This window comes from Selaginella moellendorffii, unplaced genomic scaffold (genome assembly GCF_000143415.4).
Source record: "Selaginella moellendorffii unplaced genomic scaffold, v1.0 SELMOscaffold_138, whole genome shotgun sequence".
Classification (NCBI taxonomy): Eukaryota; Viridiplantae; Streptophyta; class Lycopodiopsida; order Selaginellales; family Selaginellaceae; genus Selaginella; species Selaginella moellendorffii.
The window spans coordinates 237,896-257,188 of NW_003314399.1; the positions used below are offsets into that span (position 1 = coordinate 237,896).

General features: G+C 46.2%; 4 protein-coding genes across 4 annotated transcripts; 3 read left to right on the plus strand and 1 right to left on the minus strand.

The window, feature by feature from the left end:
- The first annotated feature begins 4,458 nt into the window (after window positions 1-4,458).
- On the plus strand, window positions 4,459-11,869 carry LOC9630177 (proteasome activator subunit 4). Its single transcript, XM_024666256.1, has 35 exons — window positions 4,459-4,766; window positions 4,824-4,926; window positions 4,983-5,095; window positions 5,171-5,293; window positions 5,344-5,451; window positions 5,505-5,679; window positions 5,734-5,850; window positions 5,906-5,973; window positions 6,026-6,127; window positions 6,182-6,386; window positions 6,435-6,698; window positions 6,752-6,879; window positions 6,939-7,065; window positions 7,131-7,343; window positions 7,407-7,556; window positions 7,601-7,677; window positions 7,731-7,921; window positions 7,972-8,164; window positions 8,217-8,296; window positions 8,354-8,471; window positions 8,525-8,686; window positions 8,739-8,907; window positions 8,952-8,995; window positions 9,050-9,092; window positions 9,143-9,288; window positions 9,349-9,449; window positions 9,500-10,356; window positions 10,413-10,640; window positions 10,701-10,796; window positions 10,845-11,023; window positions 11,073-11,154; window positions 11,205-11,329; window positions 11,382-11,471; window positions 11,529-11,682; window positions 11,740-11,869. The coding sequence occupies exons 1-35, from the start codon at window positions 4,606-4,608 to the stop codon at window positions 11,779-11,781; spliced, it is 5,334 nt and encodes a 1,777-aa protein (XP_024522024.1). The 5' UTR covers window positions 4,459-4,605; the 3' UTR covers window positions 11,782-11,869.
- A 223-nt stretch (window positions 11,870-12,092) lies between these two features.
- Window positions 12,093-12,950, plus strand: LOC112343188 (BURP domain-containing protein 16-like). The gene has a single exon (XM_024666272.1). The coding sequence runs from the start codon at window positions 12,093-12,095 to the stop codon at window positions 12,948-12,950; it is 858 nt and encodes a 285-aa protein (XP_024522040.1).
- A 2,012-nt stretch (window positions 12,951-14,962) lies between these two features.
- Window positions 14,963-17,253, plus strand: LOC9630149 (beta-glucosidase 6). The gene is made up of 12 exons (XM_024666280.1): window positions 14,963-15,155; window positions 15,222-15,288; window positions 15,344-15,402; window positions 15,464-15,539; window positions 15,609-15,680; window positions 15,735-15,825; window positions 15,861-16,110; window positions 16,157-16,272; window positions 16,326-16,579; window positions 16,634-16,762; window positions 16,818-16,926; window positions 16,977-17,253. Exons 1-12 carry the CDS (start codon window positions 15,015-15,017, stop codon window positions 17,149-17,151), a joined length of 1,539 nt encoding a protein of 512 aa, XP_024522048.1. The 5' UTR covers window positions 14,963-15,014; the 3' UTR covers window positions 17,152-17,253.
- A 68-nt stretch (window positions 17,254-17,321) lies between these two features.
- LOC112343193 (beta-1,4-mannosyl-glycoprotein 4-beta-N-acetylglucosaminyltransferase-like) lies at window positions 17,322-18,595 on the minus strand. The gene has a single exon (XM_024666279.1). It carries the CDS (start codon window positions 18,437-18,439, stop codon window positions 17,342-17,344), a length of 1,098 nt encoding a protein of 365 aa, XP_024522047.1. The 5' UTR covers window positions 18,440-18,595; the 3' UTR covers window positions 17,322-17,341.
- Window positions 18,596-19,293: the final 698 nt, after the last annotated feature.

Consider the following 19,293-nt stretch of genomic DNA (forward strand, 5'->3'; position numbering starts at 1 on the left):
TAATAACATACTCATTGCCAGCAGTTGATCGTGGAAAAGGTCCTATAAGATCAAACGCCACTAACTCAAACGGACGGGAAACTGCAATTGACTCCAACCGTCCTTCTGCAGCACAAGGGGGAGTATTACAAGCTTGGCACCAAACGCAGCTACGCACATACCGGATAATATCACGTCGCATCTCCAGCCAATAGAAAGACCTGCGCAGCTTCTCGGTGACACGACGGTGTCCCATATGCCCACCTAGAACAGGAGAATCATGGTAGGCATAGAAAAACCGCGGAATAAACACCGAAGGTACCACCAATCGTAAATGATCATCAGGATCCGTCCCCACAAAATAAAGAAGGCCATCTTCAAGGCGATATTGAGAATGTAAATGCCGGAAAGGCAAGTCATCAGCAAGTGATGCAGGATTCTCAAACCCATCTCGAAGCCTTCGAATCCACGGCTCAATCTTTTGAGCCTCGCGAACCTCCTCAAGAGAAGGCAGATCTTGCTCTGCACCCTGTGGACATTGAACGTCAAGGATAGCAACCGCCGACGGCACAGAATCCTCATCTAGAAAATCCACAGATGCTGGAACAACAGGTTCGTCAGAATGATGAGAAGTGAGTGAAGAAGGAAGAGGAGCTCGAGAAAGGGCATCAGCATCAGCCATAGAACTCCTTGGGCGATGAACAACATCGAAATCATATATCTGAAGCTTCAAAACCCATCGAGCCGTACGACCAACCAGGTTCTTCCGCTTCAATAATGAAGTAACAGCAGCATGGTCACCTTCAAGTAACATCCGAGAACCATGTAGATATGCATGAAGTTTCTCGAAACCCCAGACTGCTACTAAACACTCCTTCTCCGTCGTGGAGTAGTTCATCTCCGCTGGTTGTAATGTACGGCTTATGTATGCAATGGGATGGCACTAACCAGGCACACTCGAGCTCTCTTGCATCAACACACTTCCAAGACTAATGTCAGAAGCATCCACGCGCAAAATAAAAGGTCGAGTGTAGTCAGGATATGCCAAAACCGGAGGAGTTGTCAATAGCTCTTTGAAATCCACGAACGCCCACTCACAATCCGGAGACCAGATGAAAGATGACGTTGATGACTTCAGCAATGCTCGCAATGGTGTAGTGCGATCGGAAAGATGATCCACAAAACGACCAAGATACTGCACCTTACCCAAAAAGCGCTGCACATCATTCACACACTTTGGAGTAGGGAACTTTAGAACAGCCACAAGTTTGACATGATCAACTTGCAAACCCTCACGAGAAATACGGTACCCAAGATAAGTTGTGTCCTTGGACCCAAACACACACTTCGACCGCTTCAGCTTTAAACCAACGTCGCGTAGCCGATCCAACACTTTACAAACATCACGAACGTGCTCCTCCCACGTCCCCTCCGAGTGGATCAAGACATCATCAATGAAGTCAGTAGTCACCTTCGGCATATCGCAAAGAACCTCGTCCATCATCCGCTGGAAAGTTGCTGGAGCATTGTTCAAACCAAACGGCATCACCAAGAACTCGTACAAACCAAATGGTTGCTGGAGCATTGTTCAAACCAAACGGCATCACCAAGAACTCGTACAAACCAAATGGTGTACGAAAAGCAGTCTTAGGAATATCTTCTTCGGCCATTGGTACTTGCCAATACCCAAAAGCAAGATCTAGCTTGGTGAACCAACGACTTCGCCCCAGACGATCCAAGAGATCAGCAGTGTGAGGAAGAGGATACACATCTGGAATCGTCACTTCGTTTAACGGACGATAGTCGATGCAAAAACGAATACTCCCATCAGGCTTCGTCACAAGATGAGGTTCACATGCCCAAGGACTCCGCGACTTCCGAATAACACCCTTTTCCAGCATTTCCTTGACGTTTGCTCGTAAAATTTTGATCTCCTTAGGTGACCGACGACGAACAGGAACCTTGATTGGACGAGCATCCCCAGTGGGAATTGGATGACGTGTGGCAATCTTGGCCCCAGACGATAGGTCAAATTCAAAGAGATCAGAATACTCTTTCATGAGCCGGTCAACTGCTGCAACACAAAGATCTTCGGAGGGATCGGAAAAGGGAAAAGCAGAACAAGATGGAAACACAGAAGGAAAGAGTGGGGAAACAAAAGTAATGGAAGCAGAGGTAGAAGTAGAGGGACGAAGAGGTATGGAAGTGAGAGGAATAGATGAAACATAAGGAAGTATGAGATAAGGGGGAGAAGCCTCAAAGTCACACTTGGCATGATTGCGCTGTAACCAATCCATACCAAGAATGAGGTCAAAAGTTTGACTCGGCACCACCCGCAATGACTGCAACTCAAGCTCAAGATCGCCCACACGCACAACCAGGTCCACCTCATCCCATGCACATGCATGTGTACGGCCGTTGCCATAAAGAATGAAAACTGGTTCTGCCACACGACGCAAGTGTAGACGACAACGTGTGGCAACAGGTCGAGCAATAGAAGATAAACTCGAACCTGTATCAACCAACACGGAGAGAATAATAGGAGACTTCTTGTTATAAAAACGAGCTTGGAAAGTAAACACTGGATGAACTGGTGCCGAGTGAACCCCTTGATGATACTCCCGAAAGAAAGATGGAGGGGTCACTGATTTATTCGCGCAAGGTCCCTCCGTTACTCGCGCGACTCCTCGTTTCCCTGATGCATCTCGGTGTCCAGACCTTCCACTGCAGCAGCACCCAGGGGACGTTGCTGATGCCAAGGTCTCCACCCAGGAAATGGAGGTCGCCAATCCGGAAAACGACGGCAACGCCGATAAGTATGACCAACTTCATCACACGCCCAGCAGCGAACATCACGGCCACGACCACGTCCTCGCGCTTGTCCTTGGACTCAAGCAGCAGCAGCATCAACCTCCATTGGAACAGGACCATCACCCATAGGAAGTGGAGCGGAAGGACGTGCAGCGAGAAGTGGAAGAGGCGACGTCTCATAACGTTGTGCCAAGCGAAGAGCATCGTCAAGGGTGGCAGGAGCAAGTGCATGCACAAGTCCGACAAGATTTTGACGAAGTGCTGGCCACAACATTCCTAGCTTGATCCGCTCCGACATATTTTGCTCCGCACGAAGCAAAAGACTTCGGAAACGAACGCCAAATTGCATCACCGACTCTGATGGCCCTTGGCGAAGACGATGCAATTGTTGGAAAGCATCATCACAATCATCGGCATGTCCGAAGGCGCGTTTGAAGACGTCCGGGAGAACACTCCAATCCCCACGAGTAGCTGCGCTCAAACCATTGTACCACTGCAATGCCGTCCCTTGGAGACACGTGGGAAACTCACGCAACCGTCGAGCATCATCCCAAGAATGATATGTGGCAATCACTGTAAAGTGATCGAACCAATGGTACACATCATCCCCAGGATTCCCGCGAAAGAACTCTGCCCGAACGCGAGGATTGGCACCAAGAGCAGGAGGAGTTGTACCACGTGCCGTGAACGCCGCCATCAATTGAGTTTGGTTGTTCAATTGCAAGCGCATAGCATCAAGCAATTGAACCAATTGCTGCTCTAGAGTCAAAGGAGGAGATTGCGAATCGGCCATGAAGATGAACGAAAAAAGAAAGAGCAAAAGAAGAGAAATGACAAAAAAGCTGGAAAGAAATGGTAGATCTAGACAATGCAAAAAGCTAGATCGAAACCAAAATCCTGAAAGGAAAGAACAAAAGAAAGGAAATGGAAAAAGCTAGATCTAGACAATGCAAAAGCTAGATCTAAATCGAAATCCCAAATCCAAGCACTCCCCAGGGACAATCAAAGGTGCCCCTCATCTCCACCAATGTGAGTGCATGGAATATGGAAAGGGAATACAGAAATGTGCATATTAATTAGCCCAAAAACCCTAGCTTATATACAGGAGCGAGTGGTCCAGATTGAAACCAATCCGACAGCTACCAAAATCCACTACGTTAATATTAGTATACGGCATCGTAACCGTACACTTGGCCCTCACAGTGCTTAATATTAAAATTACAAATATTAGGCAAAATTATAATGAAGAAATAACTTAGATAATTTGTGATATTAAAAATTAAAAATTTCTGTTTAATTTTTTTTAAAATAATTTTCTTTCAACAGACTTTTTTTAAAAAATGCTAGTATTATTCTAAAATTATTTCAGATTTACTTGATTTAATAATTCAAGATCCAACTATTTTAGTGATTACCCACCTGAACAAATCTTTCATTTTCTATACAAGCACCACAATGGATGTTACCCACATTTGAGTGGCATTGCCTTCACAATGATATCAGAAGAACCCCAGGAGTGAGGCAGAAGTTAAAATTGGATCGAAGAACCATCATCACGTTGGTCGCCAGATTCTACCTAGTGGAGAACCCTGGTTCGAATCCAGGTTCATGATGATGATTTTGTCAAAAGGTTTGGATTGTTGGAAGCCTAGCAAATATTTTCAACACGTAGTTTTATTGTAGGGTTTTTTGGGAAGAAGCTGCGATGGCGCGGCGATCTCTTGGCGCTCAAGGCACCAGAGGCGGTGCTATGATCTATCTCTAGAGCTGAATTTCTCGTAGGATTCTAGATTCATCCAGGTAGCGCGAGCGGCGATGCATCTCTACAATGCGTGGCTGCCGCCGCCCGTCGTGGAGGCCATCCACGGCGAGGAGGAGGTGATGGGGGAGATTGCCGATAAGCTCCAGCGGGCATGGAAGCCGAACGATCCCAAGAGCAAATTCGCGACGCTCAAGTGGATTTCTCTCATCAACAAGTAGGATTTTCTTTGTCCTCTTTCCTTCTCTAAAAATTTTGGAAAATGTGGCCTCAGCTTGGTCAGGGCGAAAATCAGGCCGGCAAAGCCTGCTCTAGACGCTGTAGCGAGGCTTGGATTCGACGTCTTCTTCCATTCTTCAGACAATTTATTTGTCCAGGTATGAAGAAAATTACGTGGAGATCGCCTCGATAGTCTTATATAATTTTGTCACAGGTTCGATGGGCCTCGTGCTTGTCTAAACTTCTTAGCAAGTACCACAAGGATATAACTTTGGAGCTCGACTGGAGGAAATTCTACGAGATGATGCTATTGATTCACTTCAAAAGGTTTGTTCGTTCCATTCTTTTTCATCCCGAATCAGAAGTCCTCTTTTTCATCATCCCTTCCGTTCATTGTTGTAGGAGGTTTTTCTTTGAAGGGATAGCTCTACGGCAAATTCATCTGGAATCACTAGTTCTTCTTATATCCAACTCTCGCCGCTTCTTCCGTCCGGGATCTGCGTCAGAAATATGGGCAGAATTCAGGTGTGTCTCAATTGTGTTGTTTCGAGTATTTAGAGGCAACATTTCATCAGACCGTACTTGGACACTGGCATTCACAATTCATCTCTGGAAGCTGTGGGTTTTCTCTCACTTTTTCTTCCAACAAAGCCTGTTGAACCGGACACCAACGTATTTACATGGTAATATAGCTTGGTATGTCCTAGTTACGTGCTGATCACCTTACTTGTGGCAGTGATTGGTTTGGCGAATGCTTAAGACTTTGGGATGGAATCACCGATTGTCCGTACTGGGACCGTCAATGGGCTTGTTTGCTCGGGCGCTTCATCAAACATAGAGCCTATGCCTCACCGATTGACTGGGCTCCGTTCCTCCCGAGTCTATTTGGACACTTCTTGAACATGTTTGAGGTGGGATCAAATTCTCTGATAAACTTATGTGTGCCTGTTCTACAATATCCTCAGGTTCCTGTTGCAAAATCAGATGCGACACCTCCGATTGAAAGAGAAGTTCCTTACGATTTGAGGCTTGCGTTTAATGGCAACTGGAAGCCGGCACCAAAGAATGTGGCTAAAGCAATTGTAAGAGACTTTGTTACCGCACAGCTGCTTACGCCTATACTCGTTTACTTTACAGGTTTACTTGATTCAGCCTGAGGGTAGTGCACAAGATCTCTTTGAGCAACTTGTGGATCTTCTCGAACAGTTGAGTGAAGTTAAGCTTTACGACTGCTAAGTAACAAAAATGTTTGCACAGATACTATCATCCTTCCAATGGAGGTTCATGGACATCATCACTTGAACAATTTCTGCGCCATCTATCTTATTTCTTTATTAAACGACTCTCTTACGAGCAACAGTAAGCTTCGTACTGTAGTTTTCTAATGGTTTTCATATATTTTTACTTTTGTAGGCACAATTGTCAAAAGAACTTCCTGGGGCCCGACGAAAGAGAGGCGTTCGTCAAGACAATTGTAAGGCTGATAGAAAGAGGACAATACAGCAAGAGTGGACGATTGGCTGTAACGTCTTCTAATGTGGCTTCAGGACTTGCCTTCGTCGCCCCTTCGGTTATCCTGCCTTTCATTGTGTCTCGTTTTGAAGCGGCTATGATCACTGTGAGTTGCTCATTTTGCTCCGACAAACGCTAATATGGAATGTTTCAGGTCACTGCTACGCATCAGCTTGAGTCTGCATTGACCACATTGGCCCTTGCATCTCGTGCAGTATTACTTTCGGAGAATATTGATACTGACCTTCAGATGGAAGCAGACACATCCAATCGACTGGACTTTTCTTTTAACTTATCTTTTGTGGACTGCAAAACCACGCTGGTTGAGGCAATGTTCACCACTTTATTGGGCATTGATGCTAACGATCCCCCTAAAACACTTGCAACCGTGCAGTTCTACGCATCCGTTGTGGCGAATGTGAGTACCTCTGAAAGATAGGTGAAAATCTGCTAATGTGGTTGTGCTCTCAGGTTGGAAGTATTGGAGAGATCACAGACGGTGGGTCTTCTGTTTTGTCTATGGATTGGTCTCAATGGCTGGACGAGTTTTTGTCCCGCCTGTTCGTCCTTTTGCGACATGTTGAGTCTGGCACGCACACGTAAGTAGTCTCGTTGAAAAGGAGAACAATTTGTCTTACGTATTTTAATTTCATATTAGCGGGGATATAAATCTGGGTGAAGGTTCACATAAATCTTCCAGTACATTTCTCATGCAAGAACATTCTTTATACTCAACGTTGATTGAGCTTCTCTTTGGAAGGCTGACAAGGCCTTTGTTTCAACAGGTGCCTCTTTTCTTTTGGTTGTTTATTTATTTATTTTTTTATAACTTTCTTTTCGGATTCCTCAGGCTATGAAAAAAGTTGCGAAATTCGCATACAGCAACATTTTACCAGGTGCAGTCACGGAAATGGGCTTGCTTTGCTCAGCACTTGTGTACGCAAATCCTGTGGAAACAGTATCACAGGTTCTTTTACCTATCATGAAAAACGTGTTGAACACTTTAACCGACGTTGAAGCCACGGGCTCTGCTTCAAGCAGCTCAACACAGGCGGATACAAAAGTAAGAAACTTAATGGATTTCACTATCTCGCTAATTTTATTGTGACTGTTGTATTTTTTGCAGGTGAATCTTTCTCCAGCGACGGAAACTTCCGTTTCAGCTCAGCTAACGCTGCTGTGTTTTGGCATGATGAATGCCGGACCTGCTCTTCTTCAATGCCAGGACGTTCTGAAGCGCATTATTGCTTCTTGCTTTAAACTTACATCCGCTAAGGTAAAAGTTTTTAGAGTTTGCACATTTATTGATGGTGTATACAGGTCAATGAGGCTGGAGAACGATTTCTTAGTTCTGTAGTGGAAAGCTTGCTGCTCTATTATCCACTTCAACAATACAGGTGACTTGGCTTAGATCGACAAATTGAATTGGACGCCTCGTTTTCTTTTGCAGATCTTGCTCGGGATATCCTGGTCACGATGGCATAGAGTCATGGATAAGCACTAAAGAACCCTCTTTATCACTTGTATCACCTATGTGGCATCTTCCTAGTGAAGAAGAAGTAGCTTTTGCTGAAGAAGTAATCCAATTGCACCTTCGAAATGCATTATTGGATCTTCGAAGTCTCTGTGAAATGAACTCCGGTACGTTGTTTTACGTTTTTTTATAAGTTTTACTGATTTTATGTTGACAGTTCCAAACAAGGAAAAGCTACGGATACTATTGTTGCAAATTAATGGGAGTCTAAAGGGTGCCAGATCGGCCTTGCCCGATTTTACAAATGAAAGCTCCAAGGGTTCACTCCGCATTGCTGGAAAAACTGGAGCATCTGTTGGCAACTCGAAGTTAAGGGAAGAAGCTGCCGACACCTTAATCAAGGCTTGCGAGTAAGATTCAAACTTTCGTCTAATTGTATACTTATGCACGAATCTGCTTTAGGTACTTGCTGAAAGCGAAAGCTGACGACACAGCACTGCTTATTTTGCTAGTTCAATCATTAGATCTCGTTGGAAACTACGGTACTGTAGTTTTTCCTGTTTTTTTTTTCTTATTTACTCATGTATAATTTTGTACAGGCTCACCAGAATATAACGAATGGTCTCACGGGAAGCATACTTGGAAGCTTGACTCTAAAAACCTGGTTGAGCCGAGAGTCAATTTTATCACTGGAATTCATTCTGCGGGAAAGCGCAGGTTGGTCTCCATTGGCAACTATTTGCCATCACTAATTTCTTTTTTCTGTTCAGGCCATACTGGATGATGACTGAGATGGTCTATCTTCACAATACTTGGCGTGCATCACAGGCTGGCTATCGTCACTTTGAGCGCAATGAGGTGTGTCCTTACGTGGTAAAGGTTGCAACCGAACTCTTGAAGCTCTCTCTTCACAGCTACGATGAAGTTCGCGAGTAAGAGAACTACACTTTCGTACGACCATATTTACTTGTGTGATTTGTTTAGTTTTGCGGGCGCGTCGCTGAAGAAGATGCTAAAACGGTATCCACCGCTTGTGAAGTCCTGCATGCCAACCTTGGCCTCAAGTTTGCAAGATGCCGATGCCATGGAGCACTCTGCGCTGGGTTCTTGCTCCATTCTTGCTTCTAGACCAGTATTGAGACATATTGCACAGGTTTGTGATTAAAGATCTGGTATATTTAACTATTTGATGTTTAGGACTGGAAATCCTTGGCGATGTTCATACAAGCTGTCCTTGGAAGGTGACGTTCCAATTACTTTCAGTATTTGTTTCTGACGTTATTTGACATTTCCAGTTCTCGTCACAGTTCCGTCAAAGCTCAGACAGCTATTAGTGAGGTAGAGCTGCTTCGATCCATCTGCCATATCATACTGAGACCCCTTTTCAGCTTGCTATTGCTTTTAGTGTTCGTTTCGGTGGAGTTCCATTGAGCGGGCTTGATACGGAGGCTAATGACGCCTTACCAAATTATAGCCAGCTTTTGTCACTCGTTAAGGATTCGTCAGATGGGGACATTGGAGCCGTTCATTGGCGGTAATTTCAGGAAGTTATAATATACTCTATCATCGAGTTAATATCATCTTATTTCTACAGCTACAAGCTTATGGCTCATGTGGGGATGCTATGCTTGGTGCTGCCGTTGGATGACACCGATCATGCGGCAGAAATCCTGGAAACCAGGAAGTTTTTAGCTGGTAAGTAGTAGCTACAAAGCAACGAGCGATACTCATTCTTTATATTACAGGAGAGTTCATCAATGCTCTTGGAAGTGATTTACCATCACTCAGGCCTTTGTCCGTTATTGCTCTCTTGCTCTTATTGCGTTCGGGCCACTACAAGATAGACAGAAATGCTACCAACTTTTCTCTGGAAGACGCTTTAACTCCAGTTTTCCAACAGCCATCATTTGCCTCTCGGATGGTGAAGAACTTATCTCTAGACCATCACTACAGTGAAGGCCAGGGGCGCTCTCGTGGTGCTAGAGTCCAGGCCGCAGATTTGAGCGTCATTGGCATGATGCCAGCTTTTGTCCGTCAATGGCCAACCACTCGAAACTGGGTAGTCATCAGCAAAGGCGAAGCATTTTCTCCAAAACTTGCCAAGCTTTTTAAACGACTGGTTCAGGAGTGCGGTTCTGGTGCTCTGGAAGCTCTTCGTGGTCCCTTGGAAGATGCAGTAAATGCTAGCGAAGAGAAGACTATGCAGTGCATGGCGGCTGAGATACTGGCCGGGCTTCTACATTCAGACGTCAGAGCTGTTGTGGAAGCATGGGGAATATGGCTCTCGGATCTGCTTCACAAGGCCCTCATGCAGGCAAATCCGGAATCTCTTGCAGAATGGGCTGCTTGTGTACGCTTTTCGTCCACTGGCAAAGGGAGGAAAGGTCTGAGGGCACCTCTTTTGCGTCAAGCTATGTTTGAAGGTCTGATGACGAGACAGTTGCCATCCACTGCGTCATCGAACCTTGTTTCAAAGCGCCTGCAGTATCTACTTTCCGTAGTGATGGAGCTGAGACCGGAAGCAGCAACGGAGCAGGAAATTAACGTGCAACTGAACCTTCTCGTAGAGGTTATGGAGTACATGGCGAATCCTTCGTCGCAGGTAATATGATATCTTCTTTCTTCTATCTTTCCTAGCGGTCGGTTTTTTCTTACCAGGTACGGCAAAACGTTGGAAAGATTATGTGCGTGCTGTGCACAAATCTCCAAGACGCTCGCAGCTCGCCGTTGCTGAATGAAAAAGATGTGCCAGATTGGAAAACAAGCTTGTTGAATGGCACGGTAACAGCCACTGCGAAGATACAGAAGTCATTAGAGAATACAGAAGCCGCAGGTGATTTGAGCAGCAACACCGACGTCCAGGAAGCTGTAAAATACATGGAAACGGTAGGTGCTTCTTGTGCCGGTCATTCTCGGATAAAAAGTCGGTGTGTTCTTCTTTTCCAGGTTTTCCAATTTTTGATAGCGGCCATGGCATCGGGACGAGCTTCTTACCTTATGCCTGTACTCGTTGGAGCTTTGCCATCTGTCTTGGCTTTACAAGTAAGTGATTTGAGCTTTAACTTCATGTTCTAATGTTTCTTATCACAGGAAACGTCGCACAAAGACATGTCTTTCCTTGCAAAACTCGCGGTGTTCCTGTATAAATGGCAGCCATTTGGCAACGAATACAGAACCAAAGCCGTTGGAGCTATCGCCTCGGCTGCAAACGATAGCAATTGGCGCACACGCCTGTCAGCATTAACGTTCTCTCAGTCCTTTGCATACAGGTTGAACTCCTTTCTTGTATCACTTGTCCTCACAATTTTTCTTCTCTAGACATGCCTTTACTCTGGAAAAAGAAGAGGTCACTCGGTTGTGGAACTGCGTGCAGAACCTTTTGTCGGATTCACAACTAGAGGTATGCATGACCTGCCGGATCTGTTTTTTTTAACTTACGTTCTGATAAAGGTGAGGGAAACGGCATCGACCACCCTTTCAGGCATGTTGAAGGGGCCCGTTAGTGATCTTCCTGTGGCCTTCCGTGAGGGCATTTTGAGTTCCTCTCAAAAGAATATGAAGTTGAAAAGCAACAGGTACTGTGGAGCTATGCCAAATGTTCTCTTATGTTCATGCGTCCTCTTCCAGGGGCAAAGCAAGCGATGACAAGATTGTCAAGCACGGAATAGTGATGGGCTTGAGAGCATGCGTACTATCAGCACCATACGACATTCCCCGGTACTTGAAAAACTGACTTATTTTAAAAGTCCGTGTTTCGAATTTTCTACATTACAGGTGGCTTCCGGATATAATTTTTGCTCTGGCCAAATTCACGCATGAGCCATCGCCTATATCAAACACTGTCAGAAAGACAATTGCGGAGTTTCGACGGACTCACGCTGACACCTGGGCGTATCAGAAGAACTATTTTTCAGAAGAGCAACTAGAGGTACTTGGAATTTTTTGCTGCGTCTTAATTTATCTCACACTCAAAGCTTGTCCTCAGGTTCTTGCCGATTTATCATCCTCCACATCTTACTTCGCATGAAAAAATGCTCCGACAGACGGTTGATAACAAACACTATGTGTACATAAGTCTTTTGTCTTTTAACTATCAACTTGGTGAATTCCACCCACGAGCTAGACGCCACTTCACAGCTTTGGAAGCAGTGAAATGCTTCGCATATCCAAGTGCTCCTCGGTTCGTATATATTTGTCTGTAATCAAGACATTGTAAGGAAGCGATGGGAGTCTTACAGCTGCTTCTTCTGTCCCTGTGCACATTCTTCGTCCTTGGACGGGTTAAATCCTGAAGGGATATCAAAGAGAAATAACGAAGTTTTCTTTTCTTTTCTATTGATGCAGGCCACTGTGATGAGTTCTCACTACTGGGCCAACAAGATCAAAGACGGGAGCTTTGAATCTACCGATGCCGCTAGCTTCTGCTCGGATCTGCGACTCTTGTGCAAGGACGACGTCCCGATAGCCGACTCCTCCTTCGACTTATACGAGCCTCCATACGTTCTCGACATCTCCAGCAAGGGGCGCTTCTTCCCCGCCACTCTCCTCGTCGAAGGCACCACGCTCGCCATGGCCAACCCCAGCTACGCCCCCGCTCCGGCGAGGCCATTCCTCCCATACTCGGTGTCTCAGCAGCTCAAGATCAACACGCAAAGCCTGCCCGAGCTCAAGAAGATGTTTGGAATCCGAGACGGCTCCAACATGGCAATCAACCTCCAAAAAGCCGCGACAACGTGCTCCGCCCCCGACCACACCTGCGTCTCCTCGATCATATCCATGCACGAATTGATCGTCTCCAAGCTGGGGACGGGCTCCGTGAGAATGCTCCAGACCATCCTCCCGCAAGGACTCGCGTCCACCTTCAACGCCACCATCGCTCGAGTCGACAAGATCAGCAAAACAAGGCCCGAAACCGGCGACGAGGAGCCCAACGTCTCGTGCCATTCCACCATGTTTCCCTTCCAGCTCTACTCGTGCCACTCGCTCCCGAACACGCAGATCTTCACTGTCGGGTTTGATACCATTGACCACATTGACGGGAAGTCAGCCCTCGTTGACTATGTGGCGGCGTGCCATGCCGATACCAGCACCTGGAATGCAAACTTTCCAGCGTTCAAGGAGTTGGGCATGCAGCCGGGCAAGGGCGCGGTTTGTCACTGGATTGGAGGGCTGGACATCGCTTGGGTTAGAGAATAAATGGATATCCAGCCTTAATACTTTTTCTTCTTTTCTTTTTGAAAGAAAAAGAAATAAGTATTCATATAATGTATGTATTCTAAGATCCCACAAGATAATTAGTATTCTCAGAAGGTGTGGAACAGCTTAATGGGGGCATATATTCACAAACAATGTCCCTTAGGGACTGAAACATAGGCGAAGCTCTCAACTCTTAGGCCAAACTCTCATCTCTCCAGAACTCCCAATGCTAACGTAATGGAGGTTCTGCAGAGGCCCCCAAGCTCTGTGTTGTCGTTACGCTGATCGTGTGAAACGGTACTGTCAGCTCTTTAAAAGCACTCCCTCCCTGTTACAATTACAACAACTTGTTATAGATACTTGTTTGCACAGTCTCATGCTTCTTGTTGGGCACCACAAACAGAATATAGATAGATAGATAGATAGATAGACATAGGATTTTCTTTGCCTAATTTATCTTACATTCAAAGCTTGTCCTCAGGTTCTTGCCGATTTATCATCCTCCGCGTCTTACTGCGCATGAAGTCAGCTCGAACAGATACAAAGGTATCGTTGGTAACAAGTATTACACTGTGTGCTTAAGTTTTTTAAACTATCAACTTAGCTAGATCCAACCATTGGAAGGAAAATGCTCGCATATATACCAAATGCTCCATGTGCACATTCTTCGTCCTTGGACGGGCAAAATTCGTTGTTTCTCTTTGATATTCCTTCAAGTTTTCTTTGTTTTCTGTTTACGCGGAGATGTCGAGAGCTCGTAGGTGAGGTCGGCTATCGAAGCGTCGTCCTTCGAGCAGAAGCTAGCGGCGTCGCTAGATTCAAAGCTCCCGTCCTTGATCTTGTTGGCCCAGTAGTGAGAAGTCCTACGCGCAAACGAGCTCAATAGCTCCAACATGTCCATCAACCTCGCCCCGCACCACATCTGCGTCTCCTCGATCAATCCATGCACGAATTGATCGTCTCCAAGCTGGGGACGAGCTCCGTGAGAGTGATCCAGACCATCCTCCCACAAGGACTCGCCTTCATCTTCAACGCCACCAGCGGTCGAGTCGACAAGATCTGCAAGAAAACGCCAGCCGGCGACGAGGAGCTCAACGTCCCATGCCATTCAATTATGCTTCTCTTCCAGCTCTACTCGTGCCACTGGCTCCCAAACACGCAGATCTTCACCGCTGTTGACCACGTTGACGGTAAGTCAGCCCTAGTTGACTATGGGCATGCCGACCTGGAATGCAAACTTCCAGCATTGGATGAAGCCCGGAAAGGGTGCAGTCTGCTACTGGATTGGAGGACGTGACATTGTGTAGGCTGGAGAATAAAAGTAAAAAAAGTCCAAGATTGAGGACCCCTTCTCCACAAGTGGACATTATACACTACAAGGGGTGTTATTGATGCGTCTTGCGAAAGAAGCAAAAATGAAAAGAAGAAAAAAGCCTGATTCCTGTTAGTGTGTGGATGTATTCTACTGAGATCATGTAGTGCCCACACTCCAATTCACATACTCTACCATAGCCAAAAAGTCTCTAAGAGTCCTTTATAATCCGAACTGGATTTCAAACATATCCAATGGAGGAAGACCTTCCAACCACCATTAATTTATCAGCCAGCGCCACGGTGTAATGTGTAAGTGAACACTTCTCTGGAGAAATAGCTGCTAGGATTCAAAGCTCAGGAAGAGAACCTCTAACTGCAACGAATGAGTTTACTTTTATACTATTAGAAAATTTATAACTTACCATTTTGGATAGTAGTCTTGCAACATACCTTTGCTCATCAAATCGTATATGCCAACGCTGAAAAGCTTTACATTAGTATTATACTGTCGATGCCAATTTCTATTCCCTTCATCCCACGTTTTTCATCCCCCATGTCTCATTTCAGCGAGAAAGTGAGCGTGTAATAACGTCATCCTGATGTCCCTCCATTTACAGTGAAAGAGATGGAGAAGTAACCTACTGTCCATGATTTTTGAGGCCATGTGCAGCGTTATTTTATTATTACATGTTCTTGGTTAAAAAACAACCACATACGATCTTCATCGTCTTGGTTGCTTGGAATTCATCCATGATGGGTCTACAGCTCCCATCTGTGATCTTGTTGCTTCTTTGCATTTGCAGCAATGCATCTCATAACATGCAGGATGTTCTGAGCAGGGACAGCTTCCCAAAAGGATTTGTGTTTGGCGCTGCATCCTCTGCTTATCAGGTGATAAAGAAACTATCCCAGCGAGTGCGATTATTTCAAAGCTATTGCATTGTATTCCTCTGGCAGTATGAAGGTGCAGCTAGAGAAGATGGAAGACAACCCAGCATTTGGGATGTTTACGCGCATATCCCTGGTAAAATCTCGATGATCCCATAGCCATAGCACTCAAGTCTGTGTGATTTATGCAGGCAAGATAGTGGATAAAAGCACAGCAGATGTTGCCAGCGATCAGTACCATCGCTACAAGGTGTGATTGCTTTAAATTCAATTTCCAAAGCCTAGTGCGAGCAATCAGTTCAACCTTGCAGGAAGACATTTCCTTGCTTCATAGCTTGAATGCAGATGCATACAGGCTCTCCATTGCTTGGTCTCGCATGTTTCCTGGTAATTTGTGTTCACACCGATGCCAAAAACTGGTATACATGTAAGCTTTGAATTAATCTTGCTTCATAGATGGCACTCAGCACGTCAATCCAAAGGCAATCGCGCACTACAACGACGTTATCGATGCACTCCTTACCAAAGGTTACTCGTGTTTTAGAAGGCAGGCACCTTTTGATTGGATTCATGAGACTGTAGGCTTGAAACCATATGTGACACTCTTCCACTGGGACGTTCCCTACGCGCTGGAAAAATCTTATGGAGGATTCTTGAGCCCCCAAATTGTGTAAGTTCTATGAGCCATGTACAGCAACGACGTGGAATTGACTTTGGAGTTTACGCGGAGGCATGTTTCAAAGCATTTGGCGACCGAGTCAAGGACTGGATCACACTCAACGAGCCCCACGCTTTCGCTTTCTATGGCTATGGTGTCGGTCTGCTTGCTCCCGGAAGATGCTCCCCGGAGATTGGAAACTGTACGGGCGGTGACTCGTCGACGGAGCCGTACGTTGTCACTCACCATTTGCTCCTCGCCCATGCAAAAGCAACAGAGATCTACACCAAACGTTACAAGGTCTGATAAGGAATTCTAATACAGAGGTTCACAAGTGAATTTGCAGGCTAGCCAGAAAGGCACAATTGGTATCACACTCGATTCAAAATGGCTGGAACCCGTGTCTAACTCCAAGAAAGACAAAGCTGCAGCAGAAAGAGCCATGGAATTCGAACTTGGATGGTAAAATCAACAGCTATATCAAGGTATTATCTTTTAACATTTTTACCTTTTAGTATGCTGCATCCTGTCACGTATGGAGAGTACCCACCAGCAATGACCTCCAAAGCAGGAAGCAGGCTGCCAAAGTTCACAGCCGAGCAGAAGAAATGGCTGAAGGGCTCGTGTGATTTCATTGGCATCAATCACTACTTCAGCGTCTACGTAAAAGACAAGCCAAATAACATTCGTGTTAAAGGAGACCTCCTCAGCTCGCCCCAAACAATCTACCAAAATGCTTACTACAAAGATGTTGACTATGCATTTCTAGGTGAGTATTAGTATGATTGATCGGTTAGTATCAACAATTGATATCCCTTTTCAGATAGAAAGAATGGCAAGCTGATAGGGAGGAACGTCAATAGTTTCTTTGTTGTTCCTTTTGGGATCAGGAAGCTGATGAGCTACATCAAGGATAATTACCGTAATCCTGTTATATATATCACTGAAAATGGTACGTACTAGCAAAGATTTTTATTCTTCTCAAAAGAGCATAATTTGCATCGCAGGGATCAGTGATATTACAAATAGTTCAAATACTTTAGCACAGCAGCTGGATGATCAGACCAGGATCGACTATTTAAAAGCGTACTTAACAAACCTTGTAGGAGCAATACGGTAAGACTAATTGATAATTTGATATCCAGTTTCCAGAGTGATTATCGCAGGGATGGATGCCGTGTCCAAGCATACTTCGTGTGGAGTTTCCTTGACAATTGGGAATGGATATCGGGATTTACTGTGCGCATGGGAATTATTCACATTCAGTATGACAACAATCTAAAGCGCATTCCCAAAAAATCAGCCCACTGGTATGCTAAGTTCCTTAATAAGAAGCACTAATCACAAGGCTATCACAAGTACCCACGCCAGTACCTCCAAAAACGTGTATTATTACTAAGATCCAAAGCTTTCATGGAGGAAATAAAGGAGGTCTAGAGGGCACCAGAGACGTTTTAGACAGAATGGTAGTCAATTAGAAGTCAATACAGTCTTTGGACTGATTTGGCATTTTGAGCTCTTGAGCTTCCCTTCACCGGATACAATTCCCTGGGAGCAAGAACTTGAAACGGTGGGCATTCCTAAGCAGGAATGCCGGCAGATGGATAGCAGAGAAGCTCCGGGGTACATCGCCCATCTTGTGGATGAGCTCCCTGTATGAATACTCCTCGGGCAGCATTCCATACAGGTCCCCACCCCGGCACACAATCCCCTGGATCCTTCTCTCCTCCAGAAACTCCGCCCGCCTGACCCGGTCGGCGTGGCTGTAGGACATCATCTTGAAGGCGATGTCCCGGGCCGTGCGGAGGCAAAAGCTACAGTGCCACCCCGACGTGGCCAGCATCGCGTCTGTCCATCGGTGGTGCCCATACTGCTTGTTCCAGCCGTAGACGTGCACGGATGCCCGCCAGCTCCCGGTGTCCACGAGGAAGTCGAACGAGTAGAGGAAGTTTTGGAGCTGCAAGTGAAGGATCGGTGGGGGTCCGTCGCAGCTCCGGAGGAGATCTATGGTGTGGCCACTGTCAGTGTCGGACATGATCAAGAGGTCTCCCGGTTGGATCCCGGATTGTTGGATCAAGAGGTTCATGAAGCCCCGCTGCCGCGACTCGTTGTCGAAGGGGTGGGGACTCCGGCCTTTTGGGACGGCGGAATAGCCGAGCTTGTGCTGGGCGAAGGCGAATCGGTCGCTCTTGTTGCGAGCGTCTCTGAAGAACAGAGGCTTTGAATTGCCAGTGAAAGAGCCGTCGGACTCGATCAGCAAGAACTTGGTCACGTACGGATCCAGCTCTCTCCACCTGATCTCCAGGAGATCGATCTCGTTGTTGAAGATCACGGCATCGAAGACGCGCCGGGGAGTTTGCTTGAGAGTCCATCCATGCAAGCCACAGAGCTCTTGCATTGACAGGTTTTGGGCGTAGTAGTGAGTGATCATGTTGAAAGGCTTGGGAGGAGTGTCCCATAACGGCCGGAGAAAGTACGTGACAGAGTGCCAGTTGGAGACAACAACTAGAGAAACCAAAGTGCTCGATGCAACTATCAAACCTGCCAGTAGCAAAACTTTTGATCTCACCATGATCAACATGGTCTCCAGCAAGCTCGAGTGCTCTGGCTGATTCCCCGCTAAGGTCATTCGCTTTTGTCCAAAAGTCTTCTACTCTTTTAACATGTACACAAATTGCAAAAAACTCTGTTCATTTGCGAAAAGACTTTCGTGAAATACAATATGATGACACGTTTCTAGCATTTGAGATCGAGACGTAAACGGATGCACACGATGCATGAACTTCAGGCCATGTTGGCAATGAGCTCCCCGGGATCCATTAACCGCCCAGTTTGCAGCAATGCTCCAATATGGGATTGATCAAGTAGTCCAGCCCTTTAAGGGAATGTGCTACGAGCATAACGTTCCAACGGTCAAACTGACCATTTTTAGCGCAGGACGTGGCCAGTTCGATAAGAAGTCCTCAGTTTCGTTTATATGCCCCATTTGGGCAAGCACTGTGATTTCCAGAATCCACGACACTGCATCTCGCGCTGGGATGAAAGAATCCAGGTGTAAGCATCATCCACCTTCCTGACCTCGCGGAGGAGCCTATAATCGTGCTCCACGTCGCGGTGGTTCTTTGTGGCATTATCTTGAAGAGTTCTTTTGCCAACTCCAGATGCCCGTTCTGGGCATTAGATGTAAGCATGCAGTTCCAGCACACGGCATCCCGGTCGCCCATTCTCTCAAACATGTCGTGCAAACGGTCGAGATAGCCGGCGCGGGCGTCGTGGTCTATCATTTTCCTCCACGATATGGAATCTGGGCCTTGAGTCGATCAAACAGGTTTCTCGCATCCTCGAGGCGCCCATTCTCGGCAAGCGCCGCGATGGTCACATTCCACGCGCAATGCCTGGGCTTGGCGAGGGCTCTCCGGGCCATTCTCCGGGCTGCCGCATTTGCCATACATGCGGATGAGTTGATCGTTGTCTCGATGCCTT

Bases quoted from the DNA above. Each gene is read 5' to 3' on its own strand.
- LOC112343193 (XM_024666279.1), bottom strand. From the start codon at position 18,439: ATGACCTTAGCGGGGAATCAGCCAGAGCACTCGAGCTTGCTGGAGACC.
- LOC9630177 (XM_024666256.1), top strand. From the start codon at position 4,606: ATGCATCTCTACAATGCGTGGCTGCCGCCGCCCGTCGTGGAGGCCATC. The intron at 7,066-7,130 runs GTGCCTCTTTTC...CGGATTCCTCAG, and splicing joins CAAGGCCTTTGTTTCAACAG to GCTATGAAAAAAGTTGCGAA. The intron at 8,472-8,524 runs GTTGGTCTCCAT...TTTTCTGTTCAG, and splicing joins CATTCTGCGGGAAAGCGCAG to GCCATACTGGATGATGACTG.
- LOC9630149 (XM_024666280.1), top strand. From the start codon at position 15,015: ATGATGGGTCTACAGCTCCCATCTGTGATCTTGTTGCTTCTTTGCATT. The intron at 16,580-16,633 runs GTGAGTATTAGT...ATCCCTTTTCAG, and splicing joins TGTTGACTATGCATTTCTAG to ATAGAAAGAATGGCAAGCTG. The intron at 16,763-16,817 runs GTACGTACTAGC...TTTGCATCGCAG, and splicing joins TATATATATCACTGAAAATG to GGATCAGTGATATTACAAAT.
- LOC112343188 (XM_024666272.1), top strand. From the start codon at position 12,093: ATGCAGGCCACTGTGATGAGTTCTCACTACTGGGCCAACAAGATCAAA.